The sequence below is a fragment of the Vanacampus margaritifer genome, chromosome 10 (assembly GCF_051991255.1).
Source record: "Vanacampus margaritifer isolate UIUO_Vmar chromosome 10, RoL_Vmar_1.0, whole genome shotgun sequence".
Classification (NCBI taxonomy): Eukaryota; Metazoa; Chordata; class Actinopteri; order Syngnathiformes; family Syngnathidae; genus Vanacampus; species Vanacampus margaritifer.
In genome coordinates, this window is record NC_135441.1 from 26,090,310 (window position 1) to 26,107,261 (window position 16,952).

The window sequence follows — 16,952 nt, forward strand, 5'->3', positions numbered from 1 at the left end:
ATAAATAAATAAATATTTGCATTAAGTTATTTTCTCCATTATCTACCTGTAGGCATACGTTGTAAAAACATACAACTACTGTAAACGTTATATTTTATTTATCTGACTTTATACTGTCTCTTTCTTGTTATAATTGTTTTTATTTAAATTTTAGCTTCTGTATCCTTTATACGCTCCCTGCAGGTGTTCTGCGTTTTTGTCATTTGTGGTATACAATGTCTATCTTTCAACATGTATTGTACACTGTTGTTTGAATAAAGTTGTGCCAAACAAATGTCTGCTTCACAGATTGTCTGCTTCACAGATTGCGACTCTAAATTGTCTCCTCTCAACACACCACCACATCACTGATTTTCTATCATAATTAATAAACACTATAAACCCTGCTAATAATAATACAAAACAGCATGATTTTATGTCATATTTTATACAAATAAATAGCAGAATTCAGACGAACCCGCTTCAACAACAGAATGAGCAGCAGCCACCTTAAATGAGATTATGATCACCATGACACCCCATCGATTGTATTCCAGGTAGGATGTGGATTGCAGTGTAATCTGGGATTTGGTGACTCAGTGCTGAGTGGTGTAGAACGCCAGGGGACGAGCCTCAATAGAGGAACCCAATGCCTTTGTATGTGGGAGGGGGATTATATATGGGGGAGGTAAAGTTTATGTAATACTCAGTCATAACAATCTGCCAATTATAGATGTGTGATAAAGAGTACAGTATTATGTTTTAGACAGGGGTTTCCAATCTGCGGGTTGGGCCCTATATAGCTAATGTGTAATGAATGTCTTTTCTAGAAAGTTCGTGTCCAGGAATCAGATAGTTAAAAAAAAATGTGAGGGAACTCCCACCCAATCAGTTTTTGTACTGTAGAATTTCTTTTCAGTCACACAAATAAATGGAGAGAGAACTCCCAAAGTTTTTTCTTACTCATTGAGCACCCCAACTGCGCACACATAAGCTCGTCTCATCCTGCACTCTTGCCCCCGACAGGATTACCATCAAGTCCATTGTCAATCCCCAAACTAGTAACCTGACAGTGGGAGCGAGGCAGGCAGTCGGGTCGAGGAGCTTCATGGAGGCCTGCAGGCCATCGGCCTACTAGGGAGAAGACTTCTGTCAGGGACGCCGTGTAGTGATTGGCAGCTTGGTGAATGCAAGGTAAGAGGAGAGAAATTCATGATTTTATTTTGCACTCTACTATAAAAACTCATAACATCCACCCATACAACTAATTTACGTCTGAATAGTTAACCGACAACAAAATAAAAACTCTGCGTCATTTAATTATTTCAGTTCACTTCACATGTTCGCGTGGTCATTTGTTGCTAGGCAGAATTCACAGGGCTCAAAAGAGGGCTAGATTTGGTGGGGCGCTGTCCCTAATAGGAAAGACTTTCTTTGCCAGATGTTTCCTTGGTCTGCCGTCTTCTCCCTGGAGCCCAAAGTGCCGGGCCAGCGCAGCACAGAGGAGCTGGTCACCAACACGCTGATGCTGGAGCTGGGCGCCATGGTCAAGCGCACCGAGCGCATCCGCCTGGAGCGGGCCGCCGAGAGTCGGCGCCGCCGGTCGAGCGGCAGCTGCAGTTCTTCCTCCGCGGACTACAGCTGGCTGGCCAAGGCGCCCAACCCGCAACCCTACCAGCTGACGCCCAATGACCTGCTGGAGTTGCAGGACCTCTGCGCCAAGGTGCCGCCTGCCCAGTGCGGCCCTGTTATTGTCAGGTAAGAGACAGAAAGGCAACAGTAGTTGAAGGGCATAGGGATTAAAAAAAAAAAAAAAGAAGTAAGTAGCCTAACTCAGGCTGCCCTAAAATGTTTGTAATTGCCTATATAAATTGTTTAAATTGTAAATATATCACAAATTACGACCCTAATACACCTCAATATAATTTCAAACTCATTTTAAATTACCCTTAAAAATAAATGTCTCCAGGACGATGTCAGCTCTGTAAATTCCACTAATCCATGATAAACTTGGCTTCTACTCTTCATTGAGTCAAATTAATTGTCCAATATAAGATTCCTCTCTTTTTTTTTTAAAGGAGACAGAAAAAAACACATTTTCTTTTACATATTAACACAACATAAGACTTAAAAAAACGATGTTCAAACATTTCCACACACAAAAAAGATTGGCCATATGTCAATAATTTCCTCGGATTTCCCGCTCTTTTATAAAAATAAACAAATACTAAAGGACAAAGATATTGTAAAACAGTCAAATTCTACCTGTAATTCTGCCAAATATTGGACAAAAAAAACCCCTTATTGTTCAGGCCCTAACTAAGATGTCTCAACTCCTCTCTCGGCTTATCAGTACGGCATTAGTTGTAGTCTTTCTACGCAGAGGATAAAGAATTCATGACTGTGAGTATGTTTATTTTGTTGCTGCTCAGTTTGTCTTCAGTTTGTTGTTGCTTAACTAATTTGCTCCCAAAAACATAAATACATTCCATTTTAAATATTACCAGTGTCCTAAAACGTATTTATATATATTTTTATGCTAGAGTATACAGAAGGCTTTGATGCAGCCTCTAAACTGAAGAGAAATGTTGAAACAATGGTAGTTATTACAAAAACGGTCAGCAGGTGGCAGCAGAGTATAAGAGATCAACCAGGGCCATGTTGAAAAAAAGCGTTTCGCCCCACAGTTTTAAATAGATTTGTGAATAATGACGAAAATTAGCTATATTTCAATGCAAATAGCAGCAACACTAAAACAAATACAAATAAACTTTTTCCTGACGATAGAAGAGACTCCAATCTTTCTTTTGGTAGGTTCCATGTTTTTATATAACACAATATTCTGTGGGCCTTGCAAAATCAGTCAAAATCCAGTAAAACAGCCGGGAGCGAAGAGGGTTGCGAAGAGTTAGCATTAATCTAGCAGACAAAAAAATGTCTGTGCTTGTTGTTTTAGTTGTTTAAATTGTGATTGTTTAATGCATATCGTCAGTAGGAGTTCCAAGCGCCACCTTCTTACCTGGACTTGAACATTTCCCCTTCAGATTCAGGAGGCTGGTGTCCCAGATGGAGCCGGAGGTCTACGAGGTCCCGCGTCTGTTTCGCTCGGCCCTCCGCGACTGCCTGGAGGAGCTCGCAGGGGACGCAGGAGAAGTGCAGCACAGCATGCAAATGAAGCAGCAGCGCAGCAAGAGCCTGTCCTTCGTCACATTCCGCAGCAAGTTCCGAACGGGCCACTTCTCCAGGGGCAGCGGCCCGAGGGGCTCCAGGGGCGACCTGCAGCAACAGGTGGATTGGTGGGACGACGAGCAGGAGGAGGAGGAAGATGATGGAGAGGAACGGGAGCAGGAGGCCATCAGGGCTCGCGCCAGTAAGGGGAGGAGCAGGAGCATGCCGGACATGACACCTTTGGAACAAAGTGCACAGGCATGAGGATGATGAAGATGATGAAGGTGGATGGGGAAGAAAGTATCACAAATACGGCATGCGTCGCATAAAAAATATTGTTAGCGCGTGTATGTTTGACTTTAGACATTTGTGAAGAAATAGACATGCAGCATAAATAATAAATATATTATTTGAAATGTTTAGTCAACGACAAAATCTTTTGTTTTTAATTTGTTAAATTGCTAAACAGTATTTAGTATAAAGTATAACATTTATTATAACAATTTTAATACATACAAATATACATACCGGTACATGTTCTGATTTTTTTTTTCTTTAAACGCTTCATTACATAGTGCCCTTCAACATTACTACATACAACAAATTCATTTTTTTTGTATTAGAAAGATGTACCTAATGTTGTGGCACGCGATTTAAAAAAAGAAAAAGAAAAGAAACCAAAATGACATTTTGTAGTGTAGCATAAGTAACTTCAGATAGAATTCTCATCACTTGTGTTTGAAAAAAAATGCAGCTTTTTCATTAACAATTGAATAAAACAGTTTCTCAATATTTGGCCTAGAAGTTTTATCACCAATGAAATGACAAACTTCGTGTGATAATTAGATATGCCTTGCCTGTCTAATTATATCAAAGCTGACTAATCCTCTTATCCCAAAAGAAAATCCCATGAATGCCAGCACCTCATTATTGTTTTATTAATATGCACTTTCTGATAATACACCTTTCGTCCCTATTTGCACTTTTTACACGGAAGGCAAGGTAGTCGGCTAAAAAGAAAAAGGGGAAAAAAAACAAGTGGAAGAAGACTTTGTTTCTTCTTTAAAAATTGGTCATTTAAATAACATCCTGTACATGGTGTGTACACGTGTGCAAAAGGTCATCCACGCAGACACTTCCGGGTCAAAAACAAAACCCTTCATAAGCGCTGATGTCCAGCAGGGAAAACATTTGGGAAGAATGCAAAGTCCGTTACGGTATTATTTTAGATGCTGGACCAGCTCGGGCTTCAGTCTGCAAAGTTTTCCTGGGGGTCGCAGATGTGCTCGCTCCTCACATTTGGCAAGTTAAAGAAAAAAAAAACAACAACAACAAAACAAACCAGAATGAATTCACTTCCAAACTACAAGGTGGTGGCTGGAATTCAGTGTGAGGAAAAAAACAAAACAAAAAAAGGAAAATAATCATAATTCTAGAAAGCATGCTTGCAGTTTGGCTTGGAACTATATCACATATGAACAAAAAAAATCTAAATTAAAAAGACAGTTTGCAGAATCAAACCATTAAATTATAGCCATAAACGTTTATGAATCATTGGTCAAAGTACAATTCAGAACGGCTTTCAATTCACTCACTCCAAAAATGGGGCTTTAAGATAACTTCTTCTGTTCTCTCACATGGAAAAAGTCCTCTACTCCTCCAAACATTTAAAAGTTCGCATTCCTTCAATGGGGGTTTCCTCAAGATTGCATTTCAAGGTCCGTCCTTCACAAAATGTCCGCCTTTTTTTTGTGTGCGCTGCATTTTCCCTTGCATCTTCCTCAGGCGAAGAAGACGACAAAGATGATGAAGAAGACGACCAGGACGAGGAAGATCTTGATCATCAGCCAGCGGTTGGACGACACGGACTGGAAGTACTTGAGGATCTCCGAGTGCGCCGCCTCCACGTTCAGCTGCGTGTCCTCCACGTTTGAGTCGATCCTGAGATAAAAAAAAAAAAAAAAAGTGCGACAAAAAAAAGTCTTTAAATCACTTTAAGCTAATTAATTACATTCGAAAAATCATATATATATCACAATTGCACAAATTGCTATGATGGTATGCTAGTGGTTAGCACCTCTGCCTCACAGTCGAGATGTTCTGGGTTCAAAACATGGTGCAATATGAAATGCGTTAAAACTCAGTTGGCCTAGTGGTAGAGTGTCCGCCCCGAGACTGGGAGGTTGTGGGTTCAATCCCAGGCCGGGTCATACCAAAGACTATTCAAATTTGCCTCCCTGCTCGACACACAGCATTACGGGTTAGAGCCCCGAGCGCAAGCCCCTGCTGCTGCTCACCGCTCCCTCAGTGTATGGATCAAATGTGGAAAACAAATTTCACCCCACTTAGATGGCCGTGACAAACAGTGGTACTTATTTAACCTTTAGGCTATGAAGAACGGCATGACAATATTTCATGTGCACCTGAGGACTGACACGGTGTGGAAAAGTTAAAAGAATTCCTAAAAACTTTTTTTTTTAAGGGGGATGGGGGCACTTACAACTACTAAAAAAAACAACAACTGGTGTGTGGGGAATGCAGTTTGTGGAAAGATGTCAAATGTTTTTTTTTAAGTGGTTAGCATCAATATTGAACAAAAACAACAGTTAATCTATCCATCATATCATTAAATGGTGGATGGGAAACAATTTGAATATCTAGTGGAAAAATGACAATTATTTCATGTGCATCTTTTTTGTGTGTGTGTGTGTGGGGGGGGGGGGGGCAAGATGGTGGTCAAGCCATTATCAAGACCGCCTCACAGTCGACAAGTTGAGGTACTGCCAAAGTGATTGTGAAAATCTTTGAGGCGGAAAAATGCTCTGACTGGCGGCCAGTCCAGGGCGTAACCCCGCCTCTTATCTAAAAGCCGCACCGGTTGCCTTTGACAAACCTCTGAATGGTCTCCTCCTGCTCTTTGACCATGTGTGCCAGCTGCTGGAAGATGGAGCCCAGCTCCACGATGGTGCTCTCGATGTTCTGCATGGTGTCGGCCCGGCTCTGAATGTACGAGTCCTAAGCAAACAAACACATTTTGTTAACATTAATGGCACGGGAAACGTTCAGCCTTTTCTGGACAAAATTAATTCAGCTCTAGATCACAGTGTCTTGGTTGATTTTCACATTTGATAGTGTTTTGTGAGCACGTTTTCGCTTGCGGTTATCCACGTGTTCTGGATGGCAATTCCAAAGCCGTTTAGGTTCGAGGCAAACCAACCTGCTCGTCAATGAGCTGGAGCTGGAGGGGGTTCGCTTGGGAGTCCATGTCGATGGCCACGTCGCCCAGACTCCGCGACTCGTCCTGCATCAGGACTGAACTCTCTGCAGAGCACAAAAAAAAGAAAAAAAGAGACAAGACACGGGTTCAAAGCGCTCACACGGATGGAGGCAAGCAAGCAAAGCAGAATGAAGGGGCGGGGCTTGTTAGGATACACGCTGAGAGAGGCAAGCGGTCCAAGGAAATACCTTTTACATTTGAGGTTGTAAAGCCCTGGTAGTCATTGCGCGGCTCGCGAACTGCATGCGGCTCCTGGGCCCCTTTTTTGCGGCTCCCTAAAATATGTTTTCATTTTTGCATTACTAGAGGACCAAATACAGGGAGAGTCATTCAGAACTGGGCTTTCCCAAAAGCACATTGGCACTTAGAACTACAAATATTTTTTTGGATTATTTTTTCTTTTTAAAATCTCATCACACAATGAGTCTTAGAAATGACTCAGACCTGTCACTTTATTAGAAGCTAATAAAAAAAAAATGAGTGCATTAAAATAAAGGCCCAGACTGTCACATCACATAAAGTGGTTGACGAATGTATAAAGACCAGCAGCCAATGCAAGCTTTATCAGCATCGGTAATTACCAACATTATTATTTTTTGTTCACCACAATGTGGAAGCTCTTAAACGGAAATGATATTTTTTATGGTAAATTATTAGTAAAAAAAAAAAAAAGCCAAGCACATCACTGTTTCCTCATTGGAATTTCTTATCGCTATTTACACGCATTCCTGATTACTCTACAATAAATAAATAAATAAAATAAAAATAGTTCTAGTGTTCGTAATAGCGGTTACTAAATATTTTGGGTAAAAAAAACACATTATTTTATTATTATTATTATTTTTAGGGGGGGGGGGTGTAGGAAAACTTGACTTCTGTTACAAATGGTAAACTCTCGTAAACTTGTTAAAATTGTGTCTGAAGATGCTGGACGCTTTGGCCCAAAATAGTTGACGCACTGTACAGTACCTACAAATCAAATCACAACCTTCTAATAGAGGCAATTTATAGAAAGCATATCGCTTGACAGATGAAGGCCACAAGCATTCCATGGACTGGGGTCAAAGAAAGGTCTCTTTTAGAGGGAAAAAAAGAGAAATCTAATTATAATCTAGTTAATGTGTTTCCACTTTAGGAGAACTGACCAAGAGCAAGCCAGGCACGATTTTTTAATTTGTTTTTAAAAGAGTGGAACGCATGTGACGGCAGCAAATCTTTGGGATGACTTGCACAGTAAACAGGAACTACAAACAATTGGGTCATTATATACACGGCCGGTAGCAGTTTTTGATATGTGCAACACGTGCGGCCGCACAAGACACCTTTTCGGTTGGGGTGTGTTGATAATCTAGCGAGCCATAGAAAAATTCCTCCGTGAAATCATTTTCTATCGGCATCATGCCATGAAATCATTGGATTGTGTATGGGGGATTTGCGCCCCCTTGTGGCTCTTCAAGGACTTCAAGGAGTACGACTGAGCAGGAAGCATGCTAACCCTTCCTAGCTAGTTGTGTCACAACTTTACGTGTGAATGCCACTGGCGAGCAGACACACGTGCACACACACACAGAGTAAGTGAGTGAGTACGAAAGTAGGAGGCAGGGAGAACAAAATGGGAGCAAACTTACTGAAATTATTGGCCATGAGCGGAGAGGATGCGGCAGGAGGCTGGGAGAACTGCTCTCTTCTGCTGCGCTGCTGCTTCAGGTTCTGCAAGCAAACCACCGGGAATGCGGTAAATACGCCTTCAAATCGCCTCGGACGTTCCATTGCCAGCACACTCACCTCTGTTCTGACTTCCAGGACTGACTTGAAGTCATTGGACATTGAGGCCAGTTTGGACTGGTGAGGAAGAAAACAAAAAATATTGAACAAACTGCTGTGTTCTTTTTGGCGAGTTCAATTCAAACAATTCAGGCTCAAAAAGGTGATGAACAGCAGCAACGAAAAGGACAACCAGATGCATAAAAGCCAAACTCGAATGTGCAGCATGCATCTGATAAATTCGATGTTCGTGAGTGATGTTACCTGTAAAGACACCACAATGGTGCTCGAGTGCGTTTGGATGTGTTTGCCCCCCGGCGCTCCACGGGACTTGATCAAGTCTTGCAGCTGTGCTATCTGTTTGTTTAGGCTGTTAATGTCCTACAAAACGGAAACCAAATTGGTGAAATAACATTAATATAATAATAGCAACATGGGAGTTGCTAGGGCAGAGTTTCACTCACCTGTTTAATGATATACGTGAGCTCCTCAATCTCCACCGCCTTGTCGTCAAATAGCGATTTTCTTTTGGCCACTGCAAACCGAAAACAATATGAAGCAGCCACAAATACACACTGATAAAAAAAATAACTTATGAGTTATTATTTATCAATGTGTATTTGATGCAGTGATGCAATGAAAGTAGCTTACAAATTGTGAGCTTTTCCAACTTGGCAAATGTATTGCTCAGGTCTTTTCCAATTCTCCTGCAAGGAAAATACACACACAGAAAAAAAATCTGTGACTTCAAGAATGTGATTTCAGGACATAAAAAAAAAAAAGCCGGCAAAAATAATGTCACAAGCATAAAGTCGTCTTTTTCCCAAAAGATAATATAGCAGAACAATAAAGTCGAAATTTTATATACGACTTTATTCTTGTAACATTACAAAAATAGTCAAAATACACTTTTTTTTTTTTTTTGACTTTATTCACATAAACGTACGACTATCATCTCAAAATTATAACGTTAACTTTTTTGTAAATATACTACTTTCTTGAAACTACTACTTTATACTGGACAACTTGAGACTGACTATACTCACTAAACTATACAACTTTTAAAAAAAAATTTTTTTTTTTATAAATATGCTACTTCATTGTCACAGTTTATAATTATGACGAAAATATGCATTTCTTTCATCTATATAAATATACTATACTATTACAATAATCTTGAAATTTGTCTTGGGGGGGAGGGGGGGTTCACATATGAATCTGGACATGTAAATAATATTTATTGAAAAACACTCCTGGTTGGAAGAAGGGGGGGAAAAAAACTTAGAAAAAAAAAAGTAGTGTTTGTGTCAAAACATTGTCATTTCTTTGTCAACTTTTATTCATGTAAAGCTTTCCCCTGATGATGTTTCGACTTTAGTTTTACAATTCTTTGACTCTACTTTGTGTTTTTGTTTTCTTTCCAGTGTGGCCCAAATACTCCTCCTCTACATGATGTCACCAAGAACCACCCAAACGTGTTCAACTTACTTGGCCATGACTGTAAAGTCACTGCGCTGCCTAAGTGCGTTGAGAGCTGGCTTACTGGGCTGCACTCCATTCTAAAACGCAAAGCAAAAGAACATGAAGACACAGTGAGGAGAACATTAAGTTAATCACAGATGGACTTAAAACAATTAGCAGGCAATATAAATGTAGCTTTTGTACACGTTGTGAACAAGTCCAATCATGTACGTACAGTACAAAAGGAGTGTTGGTGCAATCAAGAAAATAACATTGCGCAACAAAATTAAAGTTGTAATCATACGAGATTACAAAGTCTATATCCCCCCCAAATTTATCATAATAGTATACCATGAAAACTGTCAACTGTTTTTTTTCTAGAGCGTTTACAACGTTGTTGTAGCAATATTTGACTTTATTCTCGTAATAAAGTATTACACCTTTTTATTTACAAAAATATACAACTGTCCTGGATACTATAAAACTACTCTAATAAAATTATAATCATTAACTTTTCCCCCTCGAAACTGTACTGTTTTATTTTCCTAAAATTAAATATAATAAAATAAAATAAATTAAATATAATAACGTATATGTAAAAAAAAAATACCGTAAAAGGGCCAATCAAGTCAAAAAGGTCATTTACAATGTTATGCTCTATGCGTCACCCTTTTTAATAGTGTATTTTCACCAAGTTTTCATTTTGTTCGTAGTGTACTTTCGTCTCTTTTTCAGCGTGGCCTCTAAAACTCAAACTCAAGTGTAAAAGGGCGGAAAGAGAAGTCAACAAAATAGCAAAATGAGAAAACTCACACTTCGGCTACTTCCGCAAACAATTGCACTGCAGCTGCGCAGTTAAGATTAAGAAGAGTTTCGTGATCCAACCTGTCTGCCTTGGAGAGATTTGCAGGCCGACTGGAACTCGAGGGTCCGGTCGCGGCACGTCATCCTGTGGCCGGTAAAACACTCGGCACCTGCCCGCTTCGACGTCGGCTGGGGAACAGCAACGTCCTCGTCGTTGGACTGGCCTGCGGACATAAACAAACCAAGAACAAATGTCCATATGTGGGGGGAGATCTCATGCCCCCAAAAATTAAAACAAAATAAATATTTCTGTTTATGGCAGACATGTCCATGCGTCGTGGACTAACTAAAAAGCTGATTAGAAATGCTTGGCTTTAGCCTTTAGCGCGCAGCTGGCTTGATGAGCTAGTCAACAACAAAAACATAAACTACATATAACCAGCTGTATTGGAGCTTCAAAAAACAACAACTTTAATTTGTCCAAAATGACAATCTGTGTGGGTCTCTCGACTCGAAGGCCGTCTTTGACGTCACAGCTGATCGCAGACTAGCCGGCTAAGGCTAACGTTAGCGTCAAAATGCTAACAGGTCGCTTTGTAGCTTCTATTTGGCTTTACCTCACACCAATTTGATCGACTATTTCCCGCTAGGATTACATAACACACGTGGAATAATAAACATGAATCAAATGTGACTTACTTGTGATCAAAGCTACACCATTTTCGACTCGACGTTACTGGGAAAAGGGAAAAATAACCAGTGGACAAGCCTCGGTTATAGTGCCGATCCGGGGCATTTCCGGTTTTGACGTCACTGCCACGTCGACTTCGTCCAAATCGCACGTAGTGATAAGTTTTTGCCACCAGAGGCCGCCATATTCATATTTACCTTTGTGGCGTTGTCACCTTTTACGTCAAAAGATGAAAATATGAAACATTCTATTTATTTTAATGTTAAACATTGTGGAAGCATTCAAAACATTATCATTAAGAAATAATTGTGATGGCTTGGGGGGGGGGGAGAATTATACTTAAATAAATAATAATATGTATTTATTTTTAAAGTGTTTTTAAAAGTGAAAGTTCAAGAAAAAATTTTTGACGAATAAAAAAAAAAAATCTAAATAATAGATAACATGAAAGATCAGTCAAGAATGCTTGTTGAAAAAAAAAATATATAATGTTGTTTATTAAAAAAAATAAAAATAAAATAAACTTAAGGATGTTGTTACACTTTACTCCGGAAATTTAGCATGATGGAACTTAAAAAAATCAAATAAATCAGAATAACAAATAAGAATGTTTGCTGTAGAAACGTAGAAAAATATTATATAAAAACAATTCTTAAAAGTCTAAAAATATGTGAATATTTTTACTTAAAAAATATGATACGATACGATACGATACGATACGATACGATACGATACGATACGATACGATACGATACGATACGATACGATATACTGTACTTTTATTTTCCCCGTGGGGAACATTTTCCTGGACTCCGTCCAGCTGCAGTTTACAGTAAAGAGAAAACAACAGAATAGAAAGAGATAAAATTAAAATTAAATAAATAAGAAGTGCAGCAATAAGTAGAAGACTTCCCAGAAGTCTACACAGGAGTATATGTGTACATTGCACACACACACTTATACACACTTCTATATATATATATATATATATACACACACACATGAGTATGTACACAACATTGCACCATATATCTTATTGCACTGAGTTAATGTCGGTTGTTAAGCAGTTTGATGGATGTCGGCAGGAATAAGTTTTTGTAGCGGTTCAGCCTGGTTCTGGGGGCCCAGAATCTCCTGCCGGAAGGCAGTAGCTGGAACTCATGATGCAGAATGTGAGTCGGGCCATTAACAATTTTCTGTGCCAGTCCGGTGACGGACCGCTCATAAAGCATCTGTAGGGAAGGATGATTCCTGACCCCCATGATCTTCATGGCAGTCCGCACCAGACCGGCAATCTACCAGGCTGCAATGCCGTATCTGATGGTACTTGACTTTTTTGACGTTGATACTCATCACTCAAGAATAATGATCAGAATGATTTTGAATTCACAGTCTACTGAGAAGATTTAGATTTGTGAAAGGTAGAAATAAAGACTGAAAATTGTGGTTGCTGTCTTTTAGTTCCATGTACTGTGCGTGTATACAGTATAGTATAGTATAGAGAGATAACAAGCAGTAAGCTCTCTGATGTCTTATACTGGTACCTGCATCTTCTGTTTGACTTGAGCACGCATGCCCAGACCACAAATATGCCCTCACCTGTTTTACCTTTTAGACCCCTTCATGAGCCGCTGCGCCACAATCCCCTTCACGCGTAAACATCACTGTGTGTTCCCCTTTGCAGAAAAAGCTCCAAAACATATCACTTCCATTTTGCACCTCTATACTTGACTGTGTTTTTTTTGGGGGGGGGGGGGGGGGGTCAATGACTGATATTCGGACTCTCGTCGTAAACATGACACAAATCAAAACGTTTGACACAGGCCATTTCTTCTTGTATCACATCCCGAGTATCACGGGTACGTCCTGTCTCACTTGCGCATTCTGCTGCCTGGCTCTCTCATCCGCTTTGGTGTCGGTGCATCTCTTGGCCCTCTCTGCTTTCCTGCCTGTATTTTTTCACCTTGCTCTTGTTATTTTGCTAATATGCCCCAGCCATGATTTTCTGTAGCAGCAGCTGTGTTGAAGCAGGTACCCAGCGTTGTTATCTGGCCTGCAAGTGGTGTGTTGTCTGATGCTATCAGCGCTCCCGTGTATGTATGTGTGTGTGTGTGTACGTGTGCGTAAGAGCCACGAAGAGAGAGAGACATAAAGTTTGTGATGTAACGATAACAGCGAGCAGAAGCGCCGTGTGTGTACGTAAGCGCTGATTGAGCAAACAGGAAACGTCGAATGTGAGCACAAAGGACTTTTTTTTTTTTGTAATTGACAGAACAAACTAACAGCATTATCTCCAACACAAACACAGGCCTCATCTGTCACGGTCCGGCGAAGGACGCCGACCTTGAGTTCTCGCGGTCGGGCAGCAAGGATGGGAAATGGGATTTCACCCATTTCACAGATGCAAAAAAAACAACAACTATCTACTGGCATATTTTTGCTATTGCTCCACTATTTTTCTATGCTTATACAGGTAGGCTGATTCAAAATGGAGAAAAAAAATCTGTCTCCACACTGGAACCTCCATCCATCCATCCATTTTCTATACCACCTCTATACACATGTTCCTACATGCTTGGGAGCTTTTGTTATGGTCCGTTGAAAATAAGATTGAACTACCCCATCCCCCGCCCCCCATAAAGTATGTTTGGTGCTTATCACTTAAAACACCACACCTACAGTGAAGCATAGTGGCGGCACAATCGCGCTATGGGGCAGCTTTTCTTTAGCTGGAACTGGGGGCCTTCGGAAAGGTTCAAAACGGCAGTCCAGTGTTAGCACAAAATCTTCAGGCTTCCGCTAGAAAGCAAAGAATGTCAGGAAAAGCCTACTAGAACAGCTGAAAATGATTTAGGGTTAAAGAAAAGAAATGAGTGCGCTGATTCCCATTTAACATGAGTTTAAAACGGCAGTCAAGTGTTAGCACAAAACCTTCAGGCTTCCGCTAGAAAGCAAAGAATGCCAGGAAAAGCCTACTAGAACAGCTGAAAATGATTTAGGGTTAAAGAAAAGAAATGAGTGCGCTGATTCCCATTTAACATGAGTTTAAAACGGCAGGCAAGTGTTAGCACAAAACCTTCAGGCTTCCGCTAGAAAGCAAAGAATGTCAGGAAAAGCCTACTCGAACAGCTGAGAACGATTTAGGGTTAAAGAAAAGAAATGAGTGTGCTGATTCCCATTTAACATGAGTTTAAAACGGCAGTCAAGTGTTAGCACAAAACCTTCAGGCTTCCGCTAGAAAGCAAAGAATGTCAGGAAAAGCCTACTAGAACAGCTGAGAACGATTTAGGGTTAAATAAAAGAAATGAGTGTGCTGATTCCCATTTAACATGAGTTTAAAAAGGCAGTCAAGTGTTAGCACAAAACATTCAGGCTTCCGCTAGAAAGCAAAGAATGTCAGGAAAAGCCTACTAGAACAGCTGAGAACGATTTAGGGTTAAAGAAAAGAAATGAGCGTGCTGATTCCCATTTAACATGAGTTTAAAACGGCAGTCAAGTGTTAGCACAAAACCTTCAGGCTTCCGCTAGAAAGCAAAGAATGTCAGGAAAAGCCTACTAGAACAGCTGGGGGCCTTCGGAAAGGTTCAAAACGGCAGTCCAGTGTTAGCACAAAATCTTCAGGCTTCCGCTAGAAAGCAAAGAATGTCAGGAAAAGCCTACTAGAACAGCTGAGAACGATTTAGGGTTAAAGAAAAGAAATGAGCGCGCTGATTCCCATTTAACATGAGTTTAAAACGGCAGTCAAGTGTTAGCACAAAACCTTCAGGCTTCCGCTAGAAAGCAAAGAATGTCAGGAAAAGCCTACTAGAACAGCTGAGAACGATTTAGGGTTAAATAAAAGAAATGAGTGTGCTGATTCCCATTTAACATGAGTTTAAAACGGCAGTCAAGTGTTAGCACAAAACCTTCAGGCTTCCGCTAGAAAGCAAAGAATGTCAGGAAAAGCCTACTAGAACAGCTGAAAACGATTTAGGGTTAAAGAAAAGAAATGAGTGCGCTGATTCCCATTTAACATGAGTTTAAAACGGCAGGCAAGTGTTAGCACAAAACCTTCAGGCTTCCGCTAGAAAGCAAAGAATGTCAGGAAAAGCCTACTAGAACAGCTGAGAACGATTTAGGGTTAAAGAAAAGAAATGAGTGTGCTGATTCCCATTTAACATGAGTTTAAAACGGCAGTCAAGTGTTAGCACAAAACCTTCAGGCTTCCGCTAGAAAGCAAAGAATGTCAGGAAAAGCCTACTAGAACAGCTGAGAACGATTTAGGGTTAAATAAAAGAAATGAGTGTGCTGATTCCCATTTAACATGAGTTTAAAAAGGCAGTCAAGTGTTAGCACAAAACATTCAGGCTTCCGCTAGAAAGCAAAGAATGTCAGGAAAAGCCTACTCGAACAGCTGAGAACGATTTAGGGTTAAAGAAAAGAAATGAGTGTGCTGATTCCCATTTAACATGAGTTTAAAACGGCAGGCAAGTGTTAGCACAAAACCTTCAGGCTTCCGCTAGAAAGCAAAGAATGTCAGGAAAAGCCTACTAGAACAGCTGAGAACGATTTAGGGTTAAAGAAAAGAAATGAGTGTGCTGATTCCCATTTAACATGAGTTTGAATGTGATTGGTTAATTTTGAACACAGCAACATGCTCGTTTTGAAGGGGTGTGCACACTTATGCACTTGTACTTCCTCTCTCTAGGATATTTGTGAAGTGGCACAGGTTTTAGGTCACAATAATGGTGTAAACAGTTTTCAAGTGATTCATCTTAGTTCAATTGTTTTACATTACAAAAACCTGGCATTTCAACAAGGGTGTGTAGACTTTTTATATCCGCCATATATTGCAACATTACAATAAATAACCATGCCGACTTTTCATTTCTATGAGTGAACTTACAAATTCAGCACGGAATCAAATAATTGCTCCCCTCACTGTACGCGATAATAATATTATTTCATTGGTTTTAGAACAGGACAAAGCTGAGAAAAAAAAGAAAATATGGAGACATCGAGTTTCTACAATGACGCATGACTCACTCTGTCCCTTTCACTCTCCGTCTCCCTCATCCAGCAGCTATATTTAGCACTGGAATGATGCCCTTCCCATGCAGACAGACAGATAGGCTGGCAGCAGCGCTCCTCTCCTCTTTCCTACGTCACTCGTCTTCTTCATCATTAATAATAATAATAATAACAACAGAAACGTCATACATGAGCATCAGTTGTAGCTCTGCATCGTACGTCCCAGGCTTGACCTTTTTTGAGATGAAGTTACAAAAGTCATACGTTGTGGAGACAAGCGCAGTCATAAACATATACAACTTAATTAAGAATGCAATTTCTGGAGGAATTGCGTGCGAAGGCCGAAGAGCTAACGTTGAATTGAAATGTGGCCGAATTTGCTGAATTGGTTAAGAAACGTGGAACAAGGATTTAATGGTGGTAAATGTGTCTTTTGGTACATGCCAGGTCAAAGTTTTGAATGGAAAATGTGGAATTGTGGGAAAAGAGTTGCCACGTTATGCATCAGCATTCGTCCAACTGGAGAATGCAATTTCTGTGGAAATAATGAATCAATGCTGAAAAACTGACATTGAACTGAAATGCTAGGATGCAATCGAAGAAGTTCAATTCTTAAATTGTGAATTTTGTTTCGGATATGTGATCATTTCGACATGATGGATGGATGGCAGTGGTGTGACAGTGGTCAGCACGTCTGCCTCACAGTCAGGAGATCTTGGTTTGAATCTCACTGATGGTGTAGCTAGCGCTTCACTTGCCTACCTTCGTTGGTGTTTGTCTAAATGAGCCACGCAGCTT

At 40.3% G+C, this 16,952-nt stretch overlaps 2 protein-coding genes across 3 annotated transcripts; one reads left to right on the forward strand and one right to left on the reverse strand.

Moving 5' to 3' along the window:
* Window positions 1–1,001: 1,001 nt before the first annotated feature.
* LOC144059209 (protein RD3) lies at window positions 1,002–3,930 on the forward strand. Its single transcript, XM_077578147.1, has 3 exons — window positions 1,002–1,173; window positions 1,421–1,737; window positions 3,024–3,930. Exons 2-3 carry the CDS (start codon window positions 1,421–1,423, stop codon window positions 3,409–3,411), a joined length of 705 nt encoding a protein of 234 aa, XP_077434273.1. The 5' UTR covers window positions 1,002–1,173; the 3' UTR covers window positions 3,412–3,930.
* A 131-nt stretch (window positions 3,931–4,061) lies between these two features.
* stx5a (syntaxin 5A) lies at window positions 4,062–11,263 on the reverse strand. 2 transcript variants are annotated; one of them, XM_077578145.1, is made up of 12 exons: window positions 11,153–11,263; window positions 10,535–10,677; window positions 9,677–9,747; window positions 8,840–8,895; window positions 8,653–8,723; window positions 8,453–8,569; window positions 8,210–8,266; window positions 8,053–8,134; window positions 6,613–6,699; window positions 6,365–6,468; window positions 6,041–6,162; window positions 4,062–5,088 (listed from the first exon to the last, which is right to left on the reverse strand). In XM_077578145.1, the coding sequence occupies exons 2-12, from the start codon at window positions 10,595–10,597 to the stop codon at window positions 4,929–4,931; spliced, it is 990 nt and encodes a 329-aa protein (XP_077434271.1). In that variant the 5' UTR covers window positions 10,598–10,677; window positions 11,153–11,263; the 3' UTR covers window positions 4,062–4,928. The 2 variants fall into 2 exon arrangements, with proteins under 2 accessions (XP_077434271.1, XP_077434272.1); XM_077578146.1 differs by lacking the exon at window positions 6,613–6,699.
* Window positions 11,264–16,952: the final 5,689 nt, after the last annotated feature.